The following is a 21,730-nucleotide window of genomic DNA, read 5'->3' as shown; positions in this document are numbered from 1 at the left end:
AGTTCTCTAATCTTATGTTTTGAAATCTTGAAGTAAAATGTAATTTTTAGCTTTTCTCAGGCTTTATGCAAAAGTGTAAAATCTCAAATGCACCCCAAGCTCATTAATTAACTCTTTGTTTGTTTAGTCATTATAACAACCCAGGTGTGAGAATTTGCATCATTACATTGAGTTATTCACAGGATTATTACTTGACTTTTGTAGTTGTTATGCGAGCTGTTCAGATGCTAAGACGTTGTCGCTCTAGATGAGAAATCGTTGTCTACTTTGTCTCTTGCATTGCTATGAATTATGTATCAGCGTAAGTAGCTGATAAAGAATGTAATTAAAAGTCCCGGCCATTATGTAAAATATACTACTAAAATTTGAAATGCAAGCTGTGTTCTAAAAGAAAATTTTGGCAATTTGGGAAAACAGTCGTTAGCTGGAAATAAGTACAAGTTTGTTTGTTTTTAATATATATAACAAATCACAGTAAAATTTGTCAGCTAGTAAATTTTAGAGGCAGATTATATATTTTATGACCTTTACAGAGAGAGCCTGGCTAGCTTATTTTCATCTTCTCTCCTGATGCTCCTCTAAAAAGAAATAATAATAATAATAAACATGTTTCCTATAGTATTTCAAAAACACATAAAGGTCAAGATCAGTCAAATAACTAAGTAAGCTTTTTGGTTTTTCTGTCCTTTGTTTGTCTTTCTTTAAGGCATGGGTTGATACATTGGAGGAGCACGCAGCTTACAGCACATACTACTGCTCCCAAGAGCAAGGGAGCGAAGAGGAGGAATACGAAGAAGTGATGTCACTTGGAGAGCTAACAAGTTCACTACAGGTGGCTGCAAACAGAAAGCGAGCCTAATTAGCATGTTGGCTTAACGACCCATAGTGTTTTCTGTGAACTAGTCCACCCACCCCGTGCTACTTTTTGTTGATCTGCAGTCTTCTCCCATCTCTCTAAATCACCAGGTTGCAGATGTCAGCCAGAAAAATCTGGAGAAGGAGGTCGCAGCGCTCCTGTCCATGCTGAAGAATGAAGAGCTGTCAGAAAGTAAAGCCTTTTATTTCACTTTTCTTTGTTATGTAATATACAGTACGTAGACGAGGAGAAACACACTTACACAGGAGGTGAAATGAAAACCTTTTGATTTAAAATTACAAGAGTCTTCAAACAGATTTAAATGCACAGTAATGTCTGAAAGACTGTTAATTAAGACGCAGCCATCTGGCACTGTCATTAGAGGTTTCTGCAGTGTGCTTGCTCTTTATACATGTTCTAAGAGCGTTTAAAAAAACAAACAAACTGTAATAGCTCAAAGTTGTGACTTTTCCATTGCATTCATTACTTTATGTGTTTTATCCCCTCAGAATTTCCATCAACAATACTGCAAAAGATGCAAGAAATATGTGAATTATCCAGCGAAACCACTTCCAATCTCAACATTTGTCTCAGCCTCTTCTCCAGACAGGAAGGGGTGAGTGTGACCTTCCAAAGACAAATTTAAACTTTTATTTGAGAGCCTAGTGACTGTGACTATGTTTTTCAGCTGATTATCAGCATTTTAGTCACCATTAACTGAAGACGGTTATTATCTAAGTTTACTTGGATCATAGAAAGGAGATAAATGAGATTACAGTGACATTTTAAATAACTTGATATCTGTAAGTGTTATATTGAGACTGTTGGGGCTCAGTAAGATGATGTATATCTTTGGGATGTAAAAAGAAATTATCCTACACAAAAAGATGCTGGAAAAATTCACTCTTACAAAAGCAGCTCAGCGGACTGAGTGGAAGTGATTATATGCTTACACATGGGGTTTTTTTCTTTGTTTTTGATTCAATGGATTTGATTAAAATGGAAGGATTCGGGGGCTAGAATACACCCCCTCATGAAAACAGGTAGATTATACCGCTTATAGCAACCTCAATTTTGCAACAATCTAGAAGAGAATGCAATAATCATTTAAAACCTGCAATTGATTCAAAATACCATAAAGACAATGAAAGCATAACACATGTTGAATAGGAGAAGGGTTTTTTTTGGTTTTTTTGTTTTTTTTGTTTTGTTTTTATGAAATATGCTAATTTATGAACTTCTAGCAACACATTTCAAAGTGATTTGGGAGGGGCGGCATATGAAACACTGGAAAAGTTGTATTAAAAGCAACAACAACAAAGAAGAAAACACCTGAAAGAACTTCTCACAGCTAATTAGGTTAAATGGCAAAAGGTCAGTGCATGACTGGTATAAAAGAAAAGCTTTACAGCAAGGATGAGTCTTTCAGCAATAAATGTGGGGAGGGATTCGCCATTCTGCAAAAGTCCAAGCAACACGTTGACCTATAAAGCTCATTTATGTATGCATATTTTTTATTACTCTTGAACCACATTAAAGTAGCTTTGCATGACTGACCGTTCAAAAGCTGTTTTAAACAGCTGTTCTATCTTCATAAACACATTTTTGTTATGCCAACTTTCTTCTCATTAGCTGTTCCTCACAAACAAAAGATTTGAACAGCAGTTGGGTGGATGTCCTCTGCTCCAAATTAGGGGTTATGCTGTTGAATTGGCAATATTGGCGATATACACTTTCTTTAAATTATGTAGAGCAAAGAAAAAAAGGAACAGAGTGTTTGAAACAAATTTTGCCTTCCTGATGATGTAAAACTTGTTTTTTATATTAGTATCGACCCTACAAAGATTGGGGGATTTCAGCCTCTGTGCTTCATAATATTTTTAAAGATTCAGAGAAAAATTGAAAATCTCTGTACGCCGGGGACAAGGCTGAAAGCAGATTCGAAACGGCTGTGATCGTCAGGCTCTCAGGCAGCACATTTGAATTTTGTTGCTGTTGGGCTCAGAACAATTACAAAAACACTGTCAGGTGGGGACGGTTTGTTTACACATCAATAAATTAATGAATATTTGATCCTCTTCGAACGAGATCAGAAAAAAACAACAAGAAAAAAACTTTTTCCATTAAAGCAGTGGTTCCAAACTTTTTTGCTGGGCCCCCCTTTGTTTTACAAGAAAACTGTTACCCCCCCCTCCCCACACACACACACACACACACACACACACACACACACACACACACACACACACACACACACACACACATTTTGTTTTCAAACTCCATTGCAGTTTATTTCAAACCTCAAACATTTAGTAAACAATTAAGCAAATACAAGTAAACTGCAATAAATTACAGGCAGCAATAAAATACACTACTAACTCTTTTACGCTGCGTCCACACCTACACGGGTATTTTTGAAAACGCAGCTGTTTCTATGCGTTTGGACCTTTCGTCCACACGTAAACGGCGTTTCGAATCACCGAAAACGGAGAATGATGCTAGCAGTGTCCAAGGGTTCGTTCTTTGTTTTTGCTTTTTGTTTTGTTTTTCATACCGCGGGCCCCACACTTTGGGAACCTCTGCTTTAGACATTATGGGTGTTTTTTTTTTTTTTGTGTTTGTTACTTGGTATTTAGATTTTTTTTTTTATGAGTTTCTATTTTTGTCTTTCTAGGCACTAACCTTTCAAAGTTATTGCAGAGCCAAAATATATTACTTTAAAATATGTATTATATATGTACGTAAGTAAAATTTTATTTGTATAGCACCTTTCAAGATAAAACATAAAAACAGAAATCAACCAAAAGCAAGTTTTAAAAGATGAGTTTTTAGCTGTTTTTTTTTTTTAAGTGAAACCACTGAGTCCACAGATCTCAGGCTCAAAGGAAGGGAGTTCCAGAGTCTGGGGGCCACAGTTACAAACGCTCTATTGCCTTTTGTTTTCAGTCTCATATGTTGGACGACCAGCAAGCCCTGGTCACATGACCTCAGGGACCTGCTGGGGATGTAAGAATGTAAAATATCTCTGATATAGGTTGGTGCTTGTCCATGCAGAGCCCTGAATGTCAAAGTCAAAATCTTGAAGTGGATTCTGAATTTATTTATAAATTGTTTGACCTAAGTAACATGTGGTTCTGATTGGGTATTATGGGGTGTGGTTATGTCGCCAATCACAGGTGATTTAAGATAGAGACCGCCTTGTGTTTCATTATCTGAAGAGTGAGTGTGCTCGAAATGTCACCCTCTACTAAGATGTAATAAGATAATTTGAAGTACTGAAGCGTGTGAGCTGATGATCACTTTTATTGTGCTCTACCTGAACACAATTACAAGGAAAACCTAGTAGCTTTTTAAGATAATTTATAGAACAAATAAATATATATCCATGTGTAGAGTATATATATAGCACTCTTAGCCTCAGATGCTAGTCTTGCAGATGTGGTGGGGTTTTTTTTTTTTTTTTGCACTATATCCATTTAAATACATTCTTTATATATTTGAAAGTAATTGAATTCCATTTTGTTACATTTATGCAACTTCTCATCTTTCTCAGATTAAAATAAGTTTGTAAAACATGTAACACAATTCATAATCTGCTCTTTAGTGCACGAGGCTTCGCCAGCTGATGTGGATTTTTTTTTTTTTTTTGAGTTGTGAAAAGTTATGAATGAATTGCAGACTTGCATAGAGTAATTCAGTTGAAACTAAACTGAAGGCATCAGGTTGTAAAATTGGATTAGGAGCGCAAAGACGAGCAGGGTGTTCAGCCAAGTTATTACACTGGCGTAAAGCCCGGTTGTATTCAGGGTCAAACATAAGCCAAAGCAGTAGACTGATAATTTCTCAGTAAGGGGATATACTGCCACAGAATATTTTGGTTCAGTGAAACTGATATTGTCAATCAAATGTAAAATTGTGTGTGGTTAAAAAAACAGGACTAGAATGTCTCATTTTCTATGCACGATTAAACTAGAAGAAATGGTTTTAAACATATTTGGTCTTAAACCAAATATTTAACGGGCTGATAATGGCATTGTGAGAAGGACAAAAGTCAAAGGAGTCACCAAAGTAAGTAGAAGTCATGAATGGATTGCAATGACACTGCTATAATATTCTGGGTAAAAGAAATGGATTGCCAGCCTCATATTGCCATCCCTATATCCATGCTGTGTGCATGGCTCAAACTTTTATTACATAAATCAGCAGCCAGTTAATACAATATAAACAGTGCGGCACAGTCATTTGCAGTACATATCTTTAATGCAAATACTAATAATTCTCAGTGTTTATTTAACAGTCGAACTCTGTAATCTGTGTGGGTATGTGTGCAAGTTCTTCAGTGGAAGGGCCGATGTGTTTATAGATAATTCCGATTTAATCTGGTTTTTGATGCTGAAGAAAAACCACTATTCATTGATGATGCATATAATTTACAACATGTCAACGACTGCATTTCTGATTACTATCGTAATGTGAAAGTGCCATCTTTTTTCTTTTTTTTGTGCAGTAAAGCACTGAATCTGTAAAAGTGAGAGTGTTAAGTTGCATCCTGTCGCGGTTTTAATTTGCAGCACTTTCTGAATCAGATTTGTGTTTGAATGTTCCACCAGAATAAGAATTTGTCCCTCTTTTGATTGTGAAAAATGATGTCTCGTAGTGCTGCTGCTTTTGATGCACTGCTGTGATAAATGTACACTTGAGATGCTGGCTATGTAAATCAAGGCATGTTTACCTTCACATCAATGCATAGATTCAACCCTTTTATGCATGACATTCCCACTGCTGCTCATTTTCTGCAGCACATGAAAAGACCAGACAAAACCAAACCCTGAATATAATCATTAGATGATGGAGAAAAAAACCCTCTCTTCAGTCACAATGTGTATGTCCTTTTTTTCCCCCTTTTTTATATAGACTCCGTCTCTTCACAAATGCTCAGTAACACAACTTCAATAATTTCTGTGGGGATCTTTAAGAAGAAGACAGCAGCTGATGAAGCTGGGGCTGCCAGGAACAGTTTGAATGTTCTGAGTTTAACAGCCAGTCCAGTGCATTCAGTCTTTACATGTGGGCCGGGCCTCGATCGCTCAGCTGCACAGCCTTTTGAACTGCAATCTGCAGAGGCAGAGCACATGATAAAAGACTCACAGAATCTCAGAACTCACCATGAATAGGCCTAGTCTCAATAGGGATAATTCAAACTATACAGTATAGCTCCGTCTGTAAATGATGGTTCGCCGGCTAAATGAAGAAGTTGGGCCTATGCTTACTCCCCCTGCAAAGGAAATATACTGACTCACTTCCAGGCCCTGCAGCCCTGCTTTGTATTTAAACACCACCTGTGGAGGGGTCAGCAGGAGGAATTTCCTCTCTAAGTTCATAATTGTGCAGAGATGTCAAGTGATCTGCACTCTGTCATCATACAGCACTTCCACCCCACTTCATTTAGCTTTCTCTTCTCTTGTGGATGATCATTTATAATCATTTCTCCCTCTTCTGTTACTTTGACAATCCAAAGTAAACCCCTGCCTCGTCAGTGGACTTTAATTTTGCATTTGCACAATGTCAGCCTTTCCGTGGAAATAGTGAAGTAAAAGTGAGCACACCTTCATATTATCAGCACTAATGTTTTGTGTAAAAGGAAGGTTTAGCTAATGGTTTATATCGGAGTCCATTATCCGTCATTTGATTCCCTCTCTTCTACGGGACTCGTGTTCTCCGGCAGGCTATTTGAGACGGCAGCATCAAGGCTGCTGGCCTCCATTACAGATAAACATGGCTCAACCCTCTCAGCTCCATCTCTGTCTCTCTCGCCATGGGTCTGATAATGAGAGGACAGAACAGAGGGGGGATCAGTCAGTCAACATGGTGTTTACTTGCAGACCTGCTGCCATCAAAGCCTGTCTCATAGTCATGCACATTTGTCCTCTGTTTTTAATGAGACTTTGAATAAAATTTTGGTAGCCTGGAGAACGCTTGGCCATCTTTTGCTCGTGGTTATCGAGTGCAGAGGATAGAATTCATGATGGTTTCTGTTTCTGAGAGTGATTAGCGTGTTTCCTTTTGTCTGTGTGTGTTTGTGTGTGGTGAGCTCAGGTGCGCAGTCTGAAATTGGAGCAGGAGGTGGAGAAGAATAAGATCCTCTCTGAGGCACTGCAGACTCTCGCCACAGAGCACCACGAACTTGAGCAATCCGTCGTCAAGGGATCTTCACCACGGAGTGCCCTCAGCGAGGATGAGTTCCACGACGCCGTTTCTGGTGAGTTGACAGGTTATTAAACACGCAGGAGACTTTGTGGCAAGCTCCTACTCACGCTCAATGCTCTTTCATCCACCTATAGGACACTGGAGTACTTTTTCCTGTCAGTGAATGCTTTCGGTATGTTTGCCGCTCCTCGAGCCCCAAGTGGTTCTGTTGAAAATGAATATGCTGTGAAAAAGTCCTGCATGTTCTACAAACATAAAAAATATATACCAGTAATGCTTGCTAAGATTAAAAAAAAAAAAAAAAAAAAAATCTACAAAAGAGAAAATTTCAGACTTGGTGGTGTTTTCGCTTGTTTTGAATTTATTCAAACTTTTTTTTAAAATTTCATTTGTTTGAATTTCCTGATGAGTTATCTAACCAGCTTTCATAGATAAAAGGGAGTCATGGCTGAAGAAAATGAAATAATAACAGAGCTGCATGGGACATTTGCACTGATTGTTGTGGAGCATGACTGAATGTTTTTTGTGAATAATGGTTTAGGGGTTTTTTTTTTTTTGTCTTTTTTTGTAGCACAATCAAAGTGTTAGCATAAAATTAGTTTTAAAAAAAAGAAAGCATCCAAACAAGAAAAAAATGAATAATTGTATGTTTTGTATACTAATAACACAAAAGTGACAGAATTACACTTTGTTTTTTGGTTACTCCCTTAACAGTGGTTGTTGAGTAATCAGTGTATAATTTGTTCTTTTCAACTGAGAATAAAAAATCAGAAAATGATAAATGCGGCACAGAGAAAAATCAAATAATGCAGTGTTTTTCCTTTTCGTCTTTTTATTTTGAATGCAAAACTGGGAAACAAATATCCGAGTCACAGATCTGATTTGATTTTATATACTTCATCAGGAAGTAACTAACTTCTTTGTATCGCACACTTTACCGGGCAGCTACGAGTAAACAAGTCGCTGCCTAAATAAATATCTAATCAGTCAATCACATGGCAGCAATTCAATGCATTTAGGTGTGTAGACATGGTTGAGATGACCTGCTGAAGTTCTAACTGAGCATGAGAACGGGGAAGAAAGATGATTTAAGTGACTTTGAATGTGTTGATCTGAGTATTTCAGAAATGGCTGTTATACTGGGATTTTACTACACAACCATATCTAGGATTTAGAAAGAGTGGTCAGAAAAAGAGAAAATGTGGTAGCGAAAATGCCTTGTTGGTACTAGGGGCGACAGTAACTCAAAGAATGAATTGTTACAACCAAGATACGCAGAAGAATGTCTCTAAATGCAAAATACTGTGAACCTTGTAGAAGATGGGTTATGGCAGTTTGGGCTTGGCACACTTTTGGCTCCTTAGCACCATTTGAACATCGCTTAAATACTATAGCTTATGCCGAGCATTGTTACTGACCATGTCCACCCTTTCTGCTTCTAGCAGGCTGATGCAACATGTCAGAAACCATTCACATGATCTCTTGAACATGACAATGACGTTAATGAGCCCAAATGGCCTTCATAGCCACTAGATCTCAATCCAATAGAGCACTTTTGGGATGTGATGGATAGGGAGATGCATATCATAGATATGCAGCTGACAAATCTGCAGCCCCCATGTGATGAAGTTATGTCAGCTGTCAGTGCTTTAGATCATTCACAGCAAAGTTAAGCTGCTAATGATGCGTTTTGCAATTCTAATTTTCCAAACTGCATCTAAATTATAAGATAGAGCGCTTGTTAGACTTTTATTTATCTGTTCTTTCGTAAGTTGATAGCTTTCCTTTTCGTAGGTTGTGAAAGTCACTTTTTTTAGCATTCTTATATATTTCACTTGATGCTCACGTTTTCATTACTTCAATTACTGAGTCAAGTGTAACACAAGGAAGCGAATGACTTCTCAATCACACAAAGCTGTTTTGTGAAATCAGATTTGGTCCTTGATCAGCTTTTTAAATTTCTATTTGATGCATTCAACCAAAAGTCATTCATATTTTTTGTGCTGTGTATCTGTTGCAAAAATGAATACTTCCAACTCGTAGTACATCTTTTTTTTTTTTTCAAAATTTTGGACGCTGAGCTTATAAATTTAGTTTTGGAAAACAATATAAATTTTACAACAATATATCCGTATCAATTAAATTTGTCTTTGGTGTTTTGTAATCAAACTCACGGCAACACTGTTCTCAAATGTACAGGCACATTCATAATGCCCATAAATGGGTTTTTTTTTAATGGTGGGTGTTTTACATCGATCGGTCAGCTTACAGTAATGGGAAGGAAACTATACTGTCCTTTTAACATTTGATAAACAAAAAGTATTTCTTAATTTTGAGATAATACACAATTTTCTGTGCCTTCTAATTGACAAACTATCTAATAGCAATACTTTTTTCTAGATACTCAGAGGATATTCAGTTGAACAGTAATCCTGCAGTGACTCCTCTACATGTGTTTGTCTCCACCAGACTCAGAATCTGAGCTTTCCCTGAGCGGCTTTGAGACGGTAGCCAGCCAATCCTGTGAGGAAGACGACGACGAGGACGAAGGCTCTGTCATGTTAAGCAGCACTTGCAGCAGCCCCGCCAGCACGCTGGAGCAGGATCACCATGGTGACAAGGCTGAGACTCAACCCAATGGGATAACAAAGCATAGGTCAGCTCTGCAATACGCCATCACAGTTTCTTAAATGGACTGTTGACCTCTGGTTCTTTTAATCTCACATCCAAAGATGAACAAGCCCATCAAAGTCACTGCCCTTTCATACAACATAGCAAGGCAAGGCAAGGCAAGTTTATTTGTATAGCACAATTCAACAACAAGGTGATTCAAAGTGCTTTACAGAGACATTAGAAACAAGAACAAATAAAAAGCATGATTTAAAATTGAATAAAACAAGCAAATAAACTAACTAACTAATTAACAAACAAACAAACAACAGTATATAAAATCAAAACAGATAAAATCAGAACAGTAGATAAAATCAGTAGTTAAATGTAAGTTTTGAAATTTAAGCTTAAAGTGTGGATTTGGTGCTTTATTCAAATGCAGCTGAGAATAAGTGAGTCTTCAACCTGGATTTAAACAAACTGAGTGTTTCAGCTGATCTGAGGCTTTCTGGGAGTTTGTTCCAGATATAAGGAGCATAAAAGCTGAATGCAGCTTCTCCGTGTCTGGTTCTGACTCTGGGAACTGATAAAAGACCGGATCCAGATGACCTGAGGGATCTGGATGGTTCATACTGGGTCAGGAGGTCATTGATGTATTTTGGTCCTAAACCATTCAGAGCTTTATAGGCCAGCATCAGAACTTTAAAGTCTATCCTCTGACGGACAGGCAGCCAGTGTAAGGACCTCAGAGCTGGACTGATGTGGTCCACTTTTTTGGTCTTAGTGAGGACTCGAGCAGCAGAGTTCTGAATGAGCTGTAGTTGTCTGACTGATTTTTTAGGTAGACCTGTAAAGATGCTGTTACAGTAATCAAGCCTACTAAAGATGAATGCATGGACTAGTTTTTCCAGGTCCTGTTGAGACATCAGATCTTTTATCCTTGATATATTCTTGAGGTGATAGTAAGCTGACTTTGTTATTGTCTTAATGTGTTTTTCTAAGTTTAGGTCTGCATCCATCACTACACCCAAATTTCTCGCCTGGTTTGTGGTTTTTAGATGTATAGATTGAAGTTCTCTGGTGACCTGTAATCGTTTTTCTTTGGCGCCAAAGACTATTACCTCAGTTTTGTTTTTGTTTAGCTGGAGAAAATTGTGGCACAACCAGTCATTGATTTCCTCAATGCATTTACCAAGAGCCTGTACAGGGCCTCGGTCTCCTGGTGACATTGTGATATATATTTGTGTGTCATCTGCATAGCTGTGATAGTTTATTTTGTTGTTGTTTATAATCTGTGCCAGTGGGAGCATGTAGATGTTAAACAGAAGGGGTCCCAAGATGCAGCCTAATATTGTTGAATTTTTAATTCTTTAATTCAAATTTGTTATTAGTGTCAGATATGTGTAACAGCATATTAGGTTAAAAAAAAAAAGAAAGAAAAAATTTAGGGTGGCCTAGGCAATGGGTCATATTCTCAGAAAATTGATTCTGAGGTTCTGATTGTACAATAGATTACAAATGCACTTAATGCCTAATTTGACCATTTAGTAGAAGAACTGACTGCAAATTTATAGAGTTATCAGAGACTCCATTAGCTAACACATGAAAGTATTTTATTAAGCTGTCCTTCCACTTTCTTAAACACTTGTCCAGTTCAGGGAATATTTAGTCAACTGTGTAATTTAAAGACTAAAGAGCTGATGCTAATCTAATAAAAACATACCCGAGGGAAACCACTAACATATGTTCAGTCTGTCAGGAATTGGAGAATTTTTTATTTTATTTTAAAGCAACACTTATTTTTAAGTTAAGAGAACCTAATTCTTCTTGAGATTGTGAAGGTTTATGAAAATTGATTTAACAGCTGGTTTAAAAAAATCTGTGTTTTGACCAAGAAATTCAAGTGCCAACCTGTAATTGAACAGAAAGTAAGGATAAAGTAGTAGGACTGGTATTTTTCTTACTTGAAGATCCTCATACTATGAATTCTGAGTCTCTTTAACATAATCTTAAAGAGATTATTTCTTCCCAATAAGCTTTAAGCTAGTTTTGAGGCATGCTTGAAAAACTTAGAGGAAGTTGAAATTGCACATCATGAGCATTCTGGAATGTCCGCTCTACTGTCAAACGGATGTTCCACTCCAGAATAAAACCTTTTCCAGTGCCCGTTCTTATGAAGTGGAACTTTGTGGAATGCCTGCATGGTTCTGTTCTAAGACCAACAATCTCTTGCAGATATATTATGCATATATTATTATATTATTATTATCAGATGCCTACTGTATAAAGTGTCATTTCTATGCTGATGATGCAAACATTTATGTATCATCACAGAAGGCTGAAGAGTTTTTCAGTGATCTGTTTTTAGTTTGCAAAATATTAAATATAATTTAAAGTAAAATATTTACTTGTATCTTATTGAAAATCAGTCAGTACTGATGAGAAGGGACTAAATAAGACAATAGATAAGTGAATACATAAAGTAATTTATGTATGTATAATAATTTTGTATAGCTTGGTGTTGTCTAGGATTCCAAATTAGAATCCCAGTCAGACTTTGGGAAATATTTTTCATTTTGTATGTTTGAGTGGAGGTAACCAAAATAAGACTAAATATAACCATTAATAAAAAAAAATAAACCATTATGCATTTCAAAAGATATATAATTTATTCAGCTCTGAGAATTTGATACATTTCTTGTTCATAAAATCTTTTTTTAAATCTGTGAAGGGCCTTACCCACATAAAATAAAACTTTAAAAATGGGCCACTACAATTAAAATCAGTTTTATTTTATTTACTAGTACCAGTTCAGAACCATGTTCACCTCAAAACAGTTTACATTATAATGTAAAGACCCTCCAATATTAGAAACAAACCCTAACACTCACATGACCCACAATAAGCATGTACTTGGCGAAAGTAGGAAGGAAAATCTCCCTTTAAACAGGAAAAAATCTCCAGCAGAAAGAGGGAGGGGCAGCCACCTGGGACCAGTTAGAGGTAAGGGAAGAGAAACAACACTATGGGAGAGAGGGCCAGAGTTTAATGATTACTAATGATTAAATGGAGTACAGGTGTATAAACACTCACAGAGGGAAAAGAAAGCAGTAAAGAAGAAACAATACATCACATGAAGACTCTGCAGTCTAAGCCTACTGCAGCATAACTAAGAGAGGGTTCAGGGTCATCTGATCCAGCCGTATCTATGTGCTTTATTAACAAAGAAAGCTTTAAGCCTAATCTTTAAACTAGAGAGCGTGTCTGTCTCTCACATGTAGACAAGCTAGTGTAAATAAGCAAAATCTAAACTATTGCTGCCATCACATATAACGATATTCACTGACTTTAAAGTTCTATATTTGTACAACACTATGGTTTAAACTAAAGCAAATATTTCATCACTTAAATCAGTTTTTAATGCATGCAATGTCTTGGGGGGGTTGTTTGTTTGTTTGTTTATTTGTTTTTGTTTTCAGTCTTTATGTCCAGTCTTTATCATTTTTGTTATAATTACTGTTTGCGTGGTTGTTTGTCTGTCTCAGTTTATAGATGGTCTTTATGTTTATATTAGAGTGCTGTATCTTTAAAAGCCTAAGGTATAACAGTCAGTTGCACTTTCATTTAAATGTAACAGTGTTTACATGTATCACTCCTGTCAAATGAATTAAATTTCTTTTATTTAAACATTGTAAATTTATTTTAAAAATTTAAATTCAAATATTTTCAAGAACACGGTGAATGTATTTTAGTCACTGCTTCACATTACAAGGATGGATCAACCTCATCGTACCACCGATGTCACCACTTGGTTGGATTAAAAGCTTATTTAGTTGATGTAACTGAAAAGCAACGAAAATTTGGCCGGGATGATATTTTTTGTTCATTAGGAACTACAAAGCAAGTAGTAAAGAAGCAAAGATGTTCTTGGTAACATTATTGATATGGTTGCACTTCCTCCCATTTGAGTTTATGTGACATTGTTAATGGCGTAAGGGGTGTGATCACGTTAATCCAACGTTGCTAAGCAAAACAATGTGGTTTTCTGATAAAAAGCAAAAATAAATCAATTTAAAAAGTGTCTTCACAAAAGTATAAAAGTTTTTCTCTGAGAAATTTGAGGGTTTTTTTCTTAAATGTATTACTCTCATTTAATCTTTACTACTACCACTATAATCTATAATCTTTTTTCCATAAGCCTATTTTCATCAAATCTATATTGTTGTTAGACCTATGCAGTGTTAGATATTTAATAACCCACTCGAACAGTCCTTTTTTTTTTTTTTTTTCAGTGATCTTTTTAACTTCTTGAGGTGTTTCCACTTCACCGTGTGAATAATTTAGAGTCATGGGCAGCCTGGTAAAGGCACAAGAAGGAGTTGTAGTATAGAAAGGACTCCGCTCTCTGTTGGAGCCGTTAAATATTGATAAGGTCACAGTGTAATGCAATAATCAGTTTGCAGTATGATCCCTTGTTGGCTGATCCCTCGGGCAGCTGGGGAGTGCGGTTCACATTATTTGGGTGATTTTTTAAATGTCATCATTACGCTAACGCCTCAGTTTTTACATTTTATTTTTGTACTTTAAACGAATCTCCAGCCTGCACACCTTATTAGACAGTTTGAGACAGACAGGACATAAGTGCTGCTGGTGGATGATTCCTGCTAACCACCTTTGCTGCTGGTATTGTCTGTCTGGGCTTTGTTCCAGTGTGTCACATAATACATTAGGCTATTGTTGACTATATTCACTTGATGTGATGCTTGCAGCAGGTATTGTATGTCTGGCACATTTACTCCAGTGGAATATTTTTAGTGCATTAGAACAAAATGAAAGCATCACATACACTTTTTAGAAGTACTGTAATTTTGTCATTTTAGGACAAGCTTACCGGCGCCAATGTTTTCGAGAAATGACTTCAGCATTTGGAGTATTCTGAGGAACTGCATTGGAATGGTGAGAATGGTTTTCTAGAGTTTTTTTTATTGCCCATCCATTATGATGACGAGGATCATTCCACCCACTGCTTTGGTATTTATGGTCTTGTCATGCAAAATAGCCTTGTGCAGGTGCAGACAACACTTAGTTACACTTGTGGTGACTCTTTTTCCGATAGTTTGCCAGTAAGTTGATTTATGTCCTGATACTAGCAAAAACAAATACATTTTTTTAGCCTAAGCTGCATTAGTGCACACTAAACTTAAATTGACTGTATTATAAATCTGCAGCTCTGAACCAACCCTTAGGTTTAGTTTCCAAGCACCGCAGAAAGCAGCTGTGGAAAAAAACACAATGTACACTATTTTCTCAGCACTAAAGAGAAGAAGAAGAAAGCTAGACAACTGGTGGTGACAATAGTTGAGCGTTTAGCTACTTAAATTCCAAATAGAGGCCAGAAGAGCTAATGGAGAATGACTCTATATTTATCAAGTAGCCAAAAACATAATTCCAAACCCTTTTTTATAAAAAAAAAATATGACATCTGTGTAACTAACCTACTCCTAGCAGAACTTGGGAGATCAAGCAAAAAAAATCACATATTCTGAAAGTCTCAGGTTAAGTGTCAGGGTATTCATGAATCATGATGACTTTCATCTCACAAGGTCACTCTTCTATTTGAAGAATTTTCTGAAGCTTTTTCTTTTATTACCAGCAAATACAGCAATAAATACTCACCTTAATGCGGTAGATACTTTGGTCCAGAGCAACGTAAATGCTTGTATGTACCAAACGACCAAACACTGATCCTTTTTAACACTCAGCAGCTCGGAGCACTGCCATGTCAAAAGACCTTATTTCCTCTTTGTAATGAAACCTTGTCCTTCAATTCTCCTTGATGTCCCTTTCAGGAGCTCTCCAAGATTACAATGCCAGTGATTTTCAACGAGCCGCTTAGCTTCCTGCAGCGTCTCACAGAGTACATGGAGCACACGTACCTCATTCACCAGGCCAACGCATCTTCAGATTCTATTGAGAGAATGAAGGTAGTTCATAGGTTTTCTACTTAAACTGCCCACAGGCACAGCTTAACAATTTTTTGCTTCTAGTTTAGTTTCTCTGATTTGGTGTGTGTTTTTTATCTACTGTGGCAGTGTGTGGCTGCGTTTGCAGTGTCCGCTGTGGCCTCCCAGTGGGAGCGAACAGGTAAACCATTCAACCCTCTACTGGGAGAAACCTATGAACTAGTCAGGTAAGTGAGCTGGTCCAGATTATGTCCAAACCTGACATGTATCTGAGCAATATCTTTGCAATTAAACATTTTGAAGTACCCAGTCTTTAGTGTAGGATATTAATTATGATGATAATTAACAAAATACACTCACTGGATACTATATTAGGTGCATATTGCGAATAGCAGATCAGATCCCACTTTAACTTCAGATTATTTATGTTCAAAAAGACAGTTTGCGATAATTTGAGCTTTGTGATAGGGCCGTTACTCTCCTGGAAGCAGAAAATGGGTATACTATGGTCATAAAGAGCTAGAATTAGTAAGCAACAATACTCAGGTAGGCTGTGGAGTTTAAACATTGTTCAAAGTGTGCCAAAAAAATATCTGCCACACCATTACACCAGCACTAGCCTGAATTGTTGATACAATGCAGGATGAATCCATTCTTTCGTGTTGTTTACACGAAATTCTGACCCTACTATCCAAATGTCACAGCTGAGATGGAAACTCATCAGACCAAACAATATTTTTCCATTCATGTATTGTCCAATTTTGGCTGTGGGAATTTTAAACTTAGTTGGCAGGAGTGGTACCTGGTGTGGTCTTTTGCTGTTGTAACCCATTTGCTTCAATGTTCGACATGTTGTGCATTCAGAGAGCTAACGCTAACTGGATGTTTTCTCTGTTTTGGGCCAAAAAAATCCCAGTAGATGAGCAGTTTCTGCGACACAGTCAGACAGTCCCATCTGGCACCCACGATCATGCCATGTTGAAGTTCAGCAGGTCACGTGCGCCTAAATGCACACAGTTGCTTCAGTGTGATTGACTGATTACATATTTGTGCTAACAAGTGGTTGAGCAGGTGTGCCTAATAAAGTGGCCACTGAGTGTATTTTATCTAGCAACAAGTTCTTAAATTCTGCTGTGCAGCTTACCAAACATACACAGCTGTCTTCAAATGCCTCCATTCATCATAGCTGTGTCCCTGGTTATTTCAGGGAGGATCTGGGCTTCAGGCTCATCTCAGAGCAGGTGAGCCATCACCCTCCGGTCAGCGCCTTCCATGCTGAGGGCTTGAAGCAGGACTTTGTTTTTCATGGCTCTATTTATCCCAAACTCAAGTTCTGGGGCAAGAGTGTGGAAGCTGAGCCGAAAGGCACAATCACACTGGAGCTGCCCAAGTAAGAGCTGCTAGCTGTTTTTAAAAAGGAAATATTACCTGTATCAATATTTATCCTTTTACCAATTCGCCTATCGCCTTTTCTATTACCATTTTGAAAGTGCACATTGTGCCAAACTGTTTTGGTTTTTTTCCCTCCAGGCACAATGAAGCCTACACATGGACAAATCCCACATGTTGTGTTCACAATATCATTGTTGGTCAGCTGTGGATTGAACAGTATGGAAATGTGGAGGTGGTCAACCACAGGTAAGAGGATCAGCATGTAAAATGCTTGTACATAAAGTACTTGTTGAGAATTATTGAAGCATTAAAATGTCTTAATTAAAATAAGGCAAAGAAATAAAGGGAAATGTGATTCACAGTGTTATACTGTCTGCATTTGCATTTTAAACATGTTTTAATGTGCGATAATCAAATAGGAAGCAGCCTTTGGTCTTTATTACATTATTTCATGAAAAACAAAATGAAACCATTGTTATCACTGGCACATGCAGTAAAGTTAAATTGAAACAATGCTTAGCCAACCAAACAAAAGAACTGTGTTTTATGTTGTATTGTTAAGAGCAGTCTGACGTTTGTGTTACAAGATTTAAAATGCTGTCATTAACTTTCATGGGAATTTATAACAGAGGTTTTTCTTTCTTAGATAAAGGCAAGTAAAGAAAATAAAGTGGCCTCAAGCCATGATGTTTCACATCAAACACTTCTTTCATTAGCCAGCTAAGCTACGCTACTTAATAACGTGTTCCTTTTATTCATGCTTCCATTATAACACAATGCATGCAGCCATGAAAAGGAACACGTAGCACTGACCTAATATCTAAGTATCATGTGTTTCAAATTACGGCTAAAGAAAAAGTGTGATACAACTGATAAAATATTTTGGGGAAGCGTTGCTCTTGAAGAAAACAGACAGAGCAAATGAGGAAGTCTTGTGTGACTCATCCTGTTTCTCTTTTCACTTAGAACTGGTGAAAGGTGCTACTTGAACTTCAAACCATGTGGCCTTTTTGGAAAAGAGCTACACAAAGTTGAAGGATATATTCTGGATAAAAGGTAGAGCAAGATGTTCAGAGATGTAAATAATGAGCCGTCTTTGCAGAGAAGACTGATTTCAGTCTTGAATGTTGAATAAAATAGTGATGTGAGAGTGGGAGAAAATGCCTTCTCTTTAACCTTTAAGTCTGAATCTACATCACACATTGAAACATACCATAGGACACTGTGAAACATTAGTTTTCTTCCATATTACATGGAATGACAGTGAGTGTCAGATAGCTTATTTATCTGCCTATACTATCAATTTTTCCCTCATCCACCCCTCCCCATATGTTTGGGTGGATATGTCTGAATAAGCAGCGTTTTTTTAAAGGTGCTTCATTTGTAAATTAGGATCTACAAAATGTAGTATCAACCTATTTTAAAATTGAATCATTGTGCAAATAATCACTTAACAATTCATATGGTTAATAACTCATTGCAGTGTTAATTGCCTTTTTGACAAAATAAAAGTCAAAATACTCGAGTGTGGGAGAGGCGGTTAAAATCAGCAAACGGTAAAAACAAAAACGGGGGCAGTTCGATTAAAGATGGAGGATAAGCAAATCCAGTGAGTCATCGTAAACATAACTAGTGTGCATGATCACAAGAGCCAGGCCAGATTTATATGCTGATAAATAATGTGCAGCAATAACAGATGCTAACAAGCAAGAAGATGGGAAGAGCTTGTGTTTTTTCTTGTTGTTTTTTATCTCAACGTGATGTCCAGGCCAAAAACTAGATTTTTGGTTTCATTCAAAACATTACATTTCCAGAAGTCTCCCACTCGCAAAAGTGTTGTGTGGGTTTTTTCTCTCTTTTTTTGAGCTTTTGTTATGTTGACACTAAAAACAGAATGGGGAAAAAAAATCATTACAACTGAAATCATTACTAGTGTTTGTGCCTCGGGACATTCGTGTGTGTTTGTGTGGTTATGGTTAAGGTTAGAGTACGTATTCACGAAATTACAACAACTCCTCTGAAGTCTGTGTGTGTTTGACAGCAAAAAGAAGCTGTGTGCTCTCTATGGGAAGTGGACAGAGTGCCTCTATGTTGTTGACCCATCTGCCTTTGAAGCACACAAGAAAAACAACAAAAAAGGGGCAGAGGACAAGAAGGGCAGCAATGCGGTATGAATTACTGAACACTGTGGAATCCCTTCACTTTACTGTTGTGATGTTTGCATGAGTAATATCATCCAGTGGTAAAAATGGCAAGCGACCGAGATCATTAGTGTTCATATTTAACACGTTCTGTAATGATGCATCTTGGCTGGAGCTCATCTGTCTGTTCAGCATTATTTGTGTTTGTCGTGCTGTTCAGGGTTGCGCTGAGGATCAGGAGGAGGTTCCTTCACCACCTGCAGACACTGTGGAGGTGGTTCCTGGCAGCCAGCTGCTGTGGAAAATAGCACCCAGACCAGCTAACTCTGTCCAGGTCCTGCTGATTAATGCACCATTAGATCTTTATTGGGTACTCTTAGAAGAAATCCAATGTTTTAACGTACAAACGCAATCTTTAATTGCAGATGTACAACTTCACATGCTTTGCGATGCAGCTGAATGAGTTGCATAAGGAGATGGAGGGAGTCATCCCTCAGACTGACTGCAGGCTCAGACCGGACATACGAGCCATGGAGAACGGTGACATCGGTAATGATTGGTGGTACTTAACCTAAACTGAAACTGGGGGGAAATTTTCATTTGCTTCCTCAAAAAATGTCAAATATTTTGATAGATCTCGCCAGCGAGGAGAAGAAGCGACTCGAGGAAAAACAGCGAGCTGCTCGGAAAAACCGCTCCAAAGCGGATGAAGAGTGGAAGGCGAGGTGAGACTGTTCTTCTTTCTTTATACTTTGACGCAGTAAACATGAAACCACGCAGGACTGACTAATTCCAGGCAATATTAAACAATCAGCCTTTGTTAGTGCAGATAAAATACCATTGCCTTTCTATTACCTCATATGAAGTTTTCATGGCGTATGAATGAATTAACAGTTCTTATCTATATGGTGTCATACTTTGTGTGCTGAAAAAGCTCAAGTTGTATCTCCATTTTATCTTCACTTGTCTTTTTTTTCTGCTGCATCCTCGCTTTGACGTTAAGAAGCCCTGCCCTTGGCCCGAGGTTAGAGCTGTTCGCTGTTCGCATCCGAAATGTTTGATGTGATCACGTGACCTTAACACATCTGAGTCTCTAAATTATCTACCACTGTGTGTATTTTCTATCCAGATATGATAGAGACAAATTTAATAAATCCGCTTTTCCTTCCACCAGCATGGCAGCTCCTCTTAATGGCACCAAATGCAATTACTCAATCACCCCATCTTCCCTCCGAATCATACATTTCTTTCTCACTTTCTCTTGTTTGTATTCAGTTTTGGCTCGCCCTGCTGGGATCTATGAATGCTGATATTTCTGTGATGTGTTTTTTAGGTGGTTTCAACAGGGGCAAAATCCCCACACCAGTTCCCAGGACTGGCTCTTCTGTGGTGGATACTGGAACAGGGCCTACAGCCAGATGCCGGACATTTATTAAAGGACTTTCTCTGCACAAAGCATGAACTGTTTTTATTGGAAAATTACAAGACCAAGCAATATGAAAAAAGTGTACTTAAACAGTGTGGCCTTAATCTACTTTATGGAGGTGAAGCTGTGCAGGAAATGTTTGACAGTATAGCATTTGCATTGACTTAAAGAGGTTTTTCTTTAAAATGGACTTTTAGCACAGTGGATAGGGTTTGTGATTTTTACTGTCCACCTGTCTTCTTTTAAATATTCATAATAGTGTTTTGTCTCCAGTTGTATATCTGTATATACTTTCCATAAATCCAGCCGTCAGTGACCTCATGTTATTTACATTCGCTCTGGACTCGCATTGCACTCGAAAACCCACTACTCGTCTAATGTGGATTGTGATTATTTTCTCCTGTATTTTGCTTTGTGAAGGAAAAAAGATTACAGAACAAAACCCACTGTAAATTTTCTGTATTAGTCTCAACCTTATAAAGATACATTAAGAACTGACTAATATGATTTTTTTATTATTTGTGTTTATTTTTTTCTGACTGCTGAAGACATAGATTGATATAAACCATGAGCAAAGCCTCAGTGATGGCAGTTTGGCCACTGTGATTGCGTTTTGAGCCAGAATATCCATATTTAGACATGAGGGCGAAGTCATGCAAGCTTATTGAGCAACTGACTGAGCACAGAAAAGAGACTAACATTAAAAAAAACAAAAAGAAAATAATTTTACTCAGCAAAAATTAAGATTTTGGGGGGGATGGGCCACAAATACAGTGCAGTCCAGTTCAGTGCTTCAACTTGAGCAGAGATGAAGCTTTCTACAGTGATGGTCCACAGCCACCTGTAAATAAAGTGAACACACACATCTAATGCTAGGCCTCAACAGAATCTGAATAGATGGATATTTAATAAATCGTGCCCCCATACGGTTACTTTAAGGGGAAACTAGAAAGTGCATTTTCTGAAGAAACTGCAGTGTGAATGCTTGAATCTGAATGTATGCATTGAAATGAATTAATTGCTGAATTTTAAGTTAAAAATGTTGAACGAGATGAAAAATACAGAAATTTGCACATGAAAACAAAAAAGCTGAACTGCTAAAAGCTGACAATCACACAGAGAAGAAGTTGGAAAA

General features: G+C 37.5%; 1 protein-coding gene across 2 annotated transcripts in view; it reads left to right on the top strand.

Moving 5' to 3' along the window:
• Positions 1-21,093, top strand: part of osbpl1a (oxysterol binding protein-like 1A) — a 33,324-nt gene extending 12,231 nt beyond the window's left edge. Inside the window, exons 13-29 of one of the 2 annotated variants that reach the window (XM_004557168.5) lie at positions 707-832; positions 967-1,048; positions 1,366-1,472; positions 6,953-7,115; positions 9,533-9,719; positions 14,554-14,629; positions 15,523-15,657; positions 15,766-15,863; positions 16,844-17,026; positions 17,167-17,274; positions 17,995-18,084; positions 19,070-19,196; positions 19,390-19,503; positions 19,595-19,718; positions 19,804-19,894; positions 20,173-20,193; positions 20,503-21,093. In XM_004557168.5, the coding sequence (XP_004557225.1) occupies positions 707-832; positions 967-1,048; positions 1,366-1,472; positions 6,953-7,115; positions 9,533-9,719; positions 14,554-14,629; positions 15,523-15,657; positions 15,766-15,863; positions 16,844-17,026; positions 17,167-17,274; positions 17,995-18,084; positions 19,070-19,196; positions 19,390-19,503; positions 19,595-19,718; positions 19,804-19,894; positions 20,173-20,193; positions 20,503-20,605 (1,935 nt within the window). In that variant the 3' untranslated portion in view covers positions 20,606-21,093. The remainder of the gene's footprint in view (positions 1-706; positions 833-966; positions 1,049-1,365; positions 1,473-6,952; positions 7,116-9,532; positions 9,720-14,553; positions 14,630-15,522; positions 15,658-15,765; positions 15,864-16,843; positions 17,027-17,166; positions 17,275-17,994; positions 18,085-19,069; positions 19,197-19,389; positions 19,504-19,594; positions 19,719-19,803; positions 19,895-20,172; positions 20,194-20,502) is intronic. The other variant, XM_076880778.1, reaches the window with a different exon arrangement.
• Positions 21,094-21,730: the final 637 nt, after the last annotated feature.

This window comes from Maylandia zebra, linkage group LG23 (genome assembly GCF_041146795.1).
Source record: "Maylandia zebra isolate NMK-2024a linkage group LG23, Mzebra_GT3a, whole genome shotgun sequence".
Classification (NCBI taxonomy): Eukaryota; Metazoa; Chordata; class Actinopteri; order Cichliformes; family Cichlidae; genus Maylandia; species Maylandia zebra.
Note: the sequence above shows the minus strand (reverse complement) of the source record. Positions and strands in the feature narration are given on the sequence as shown.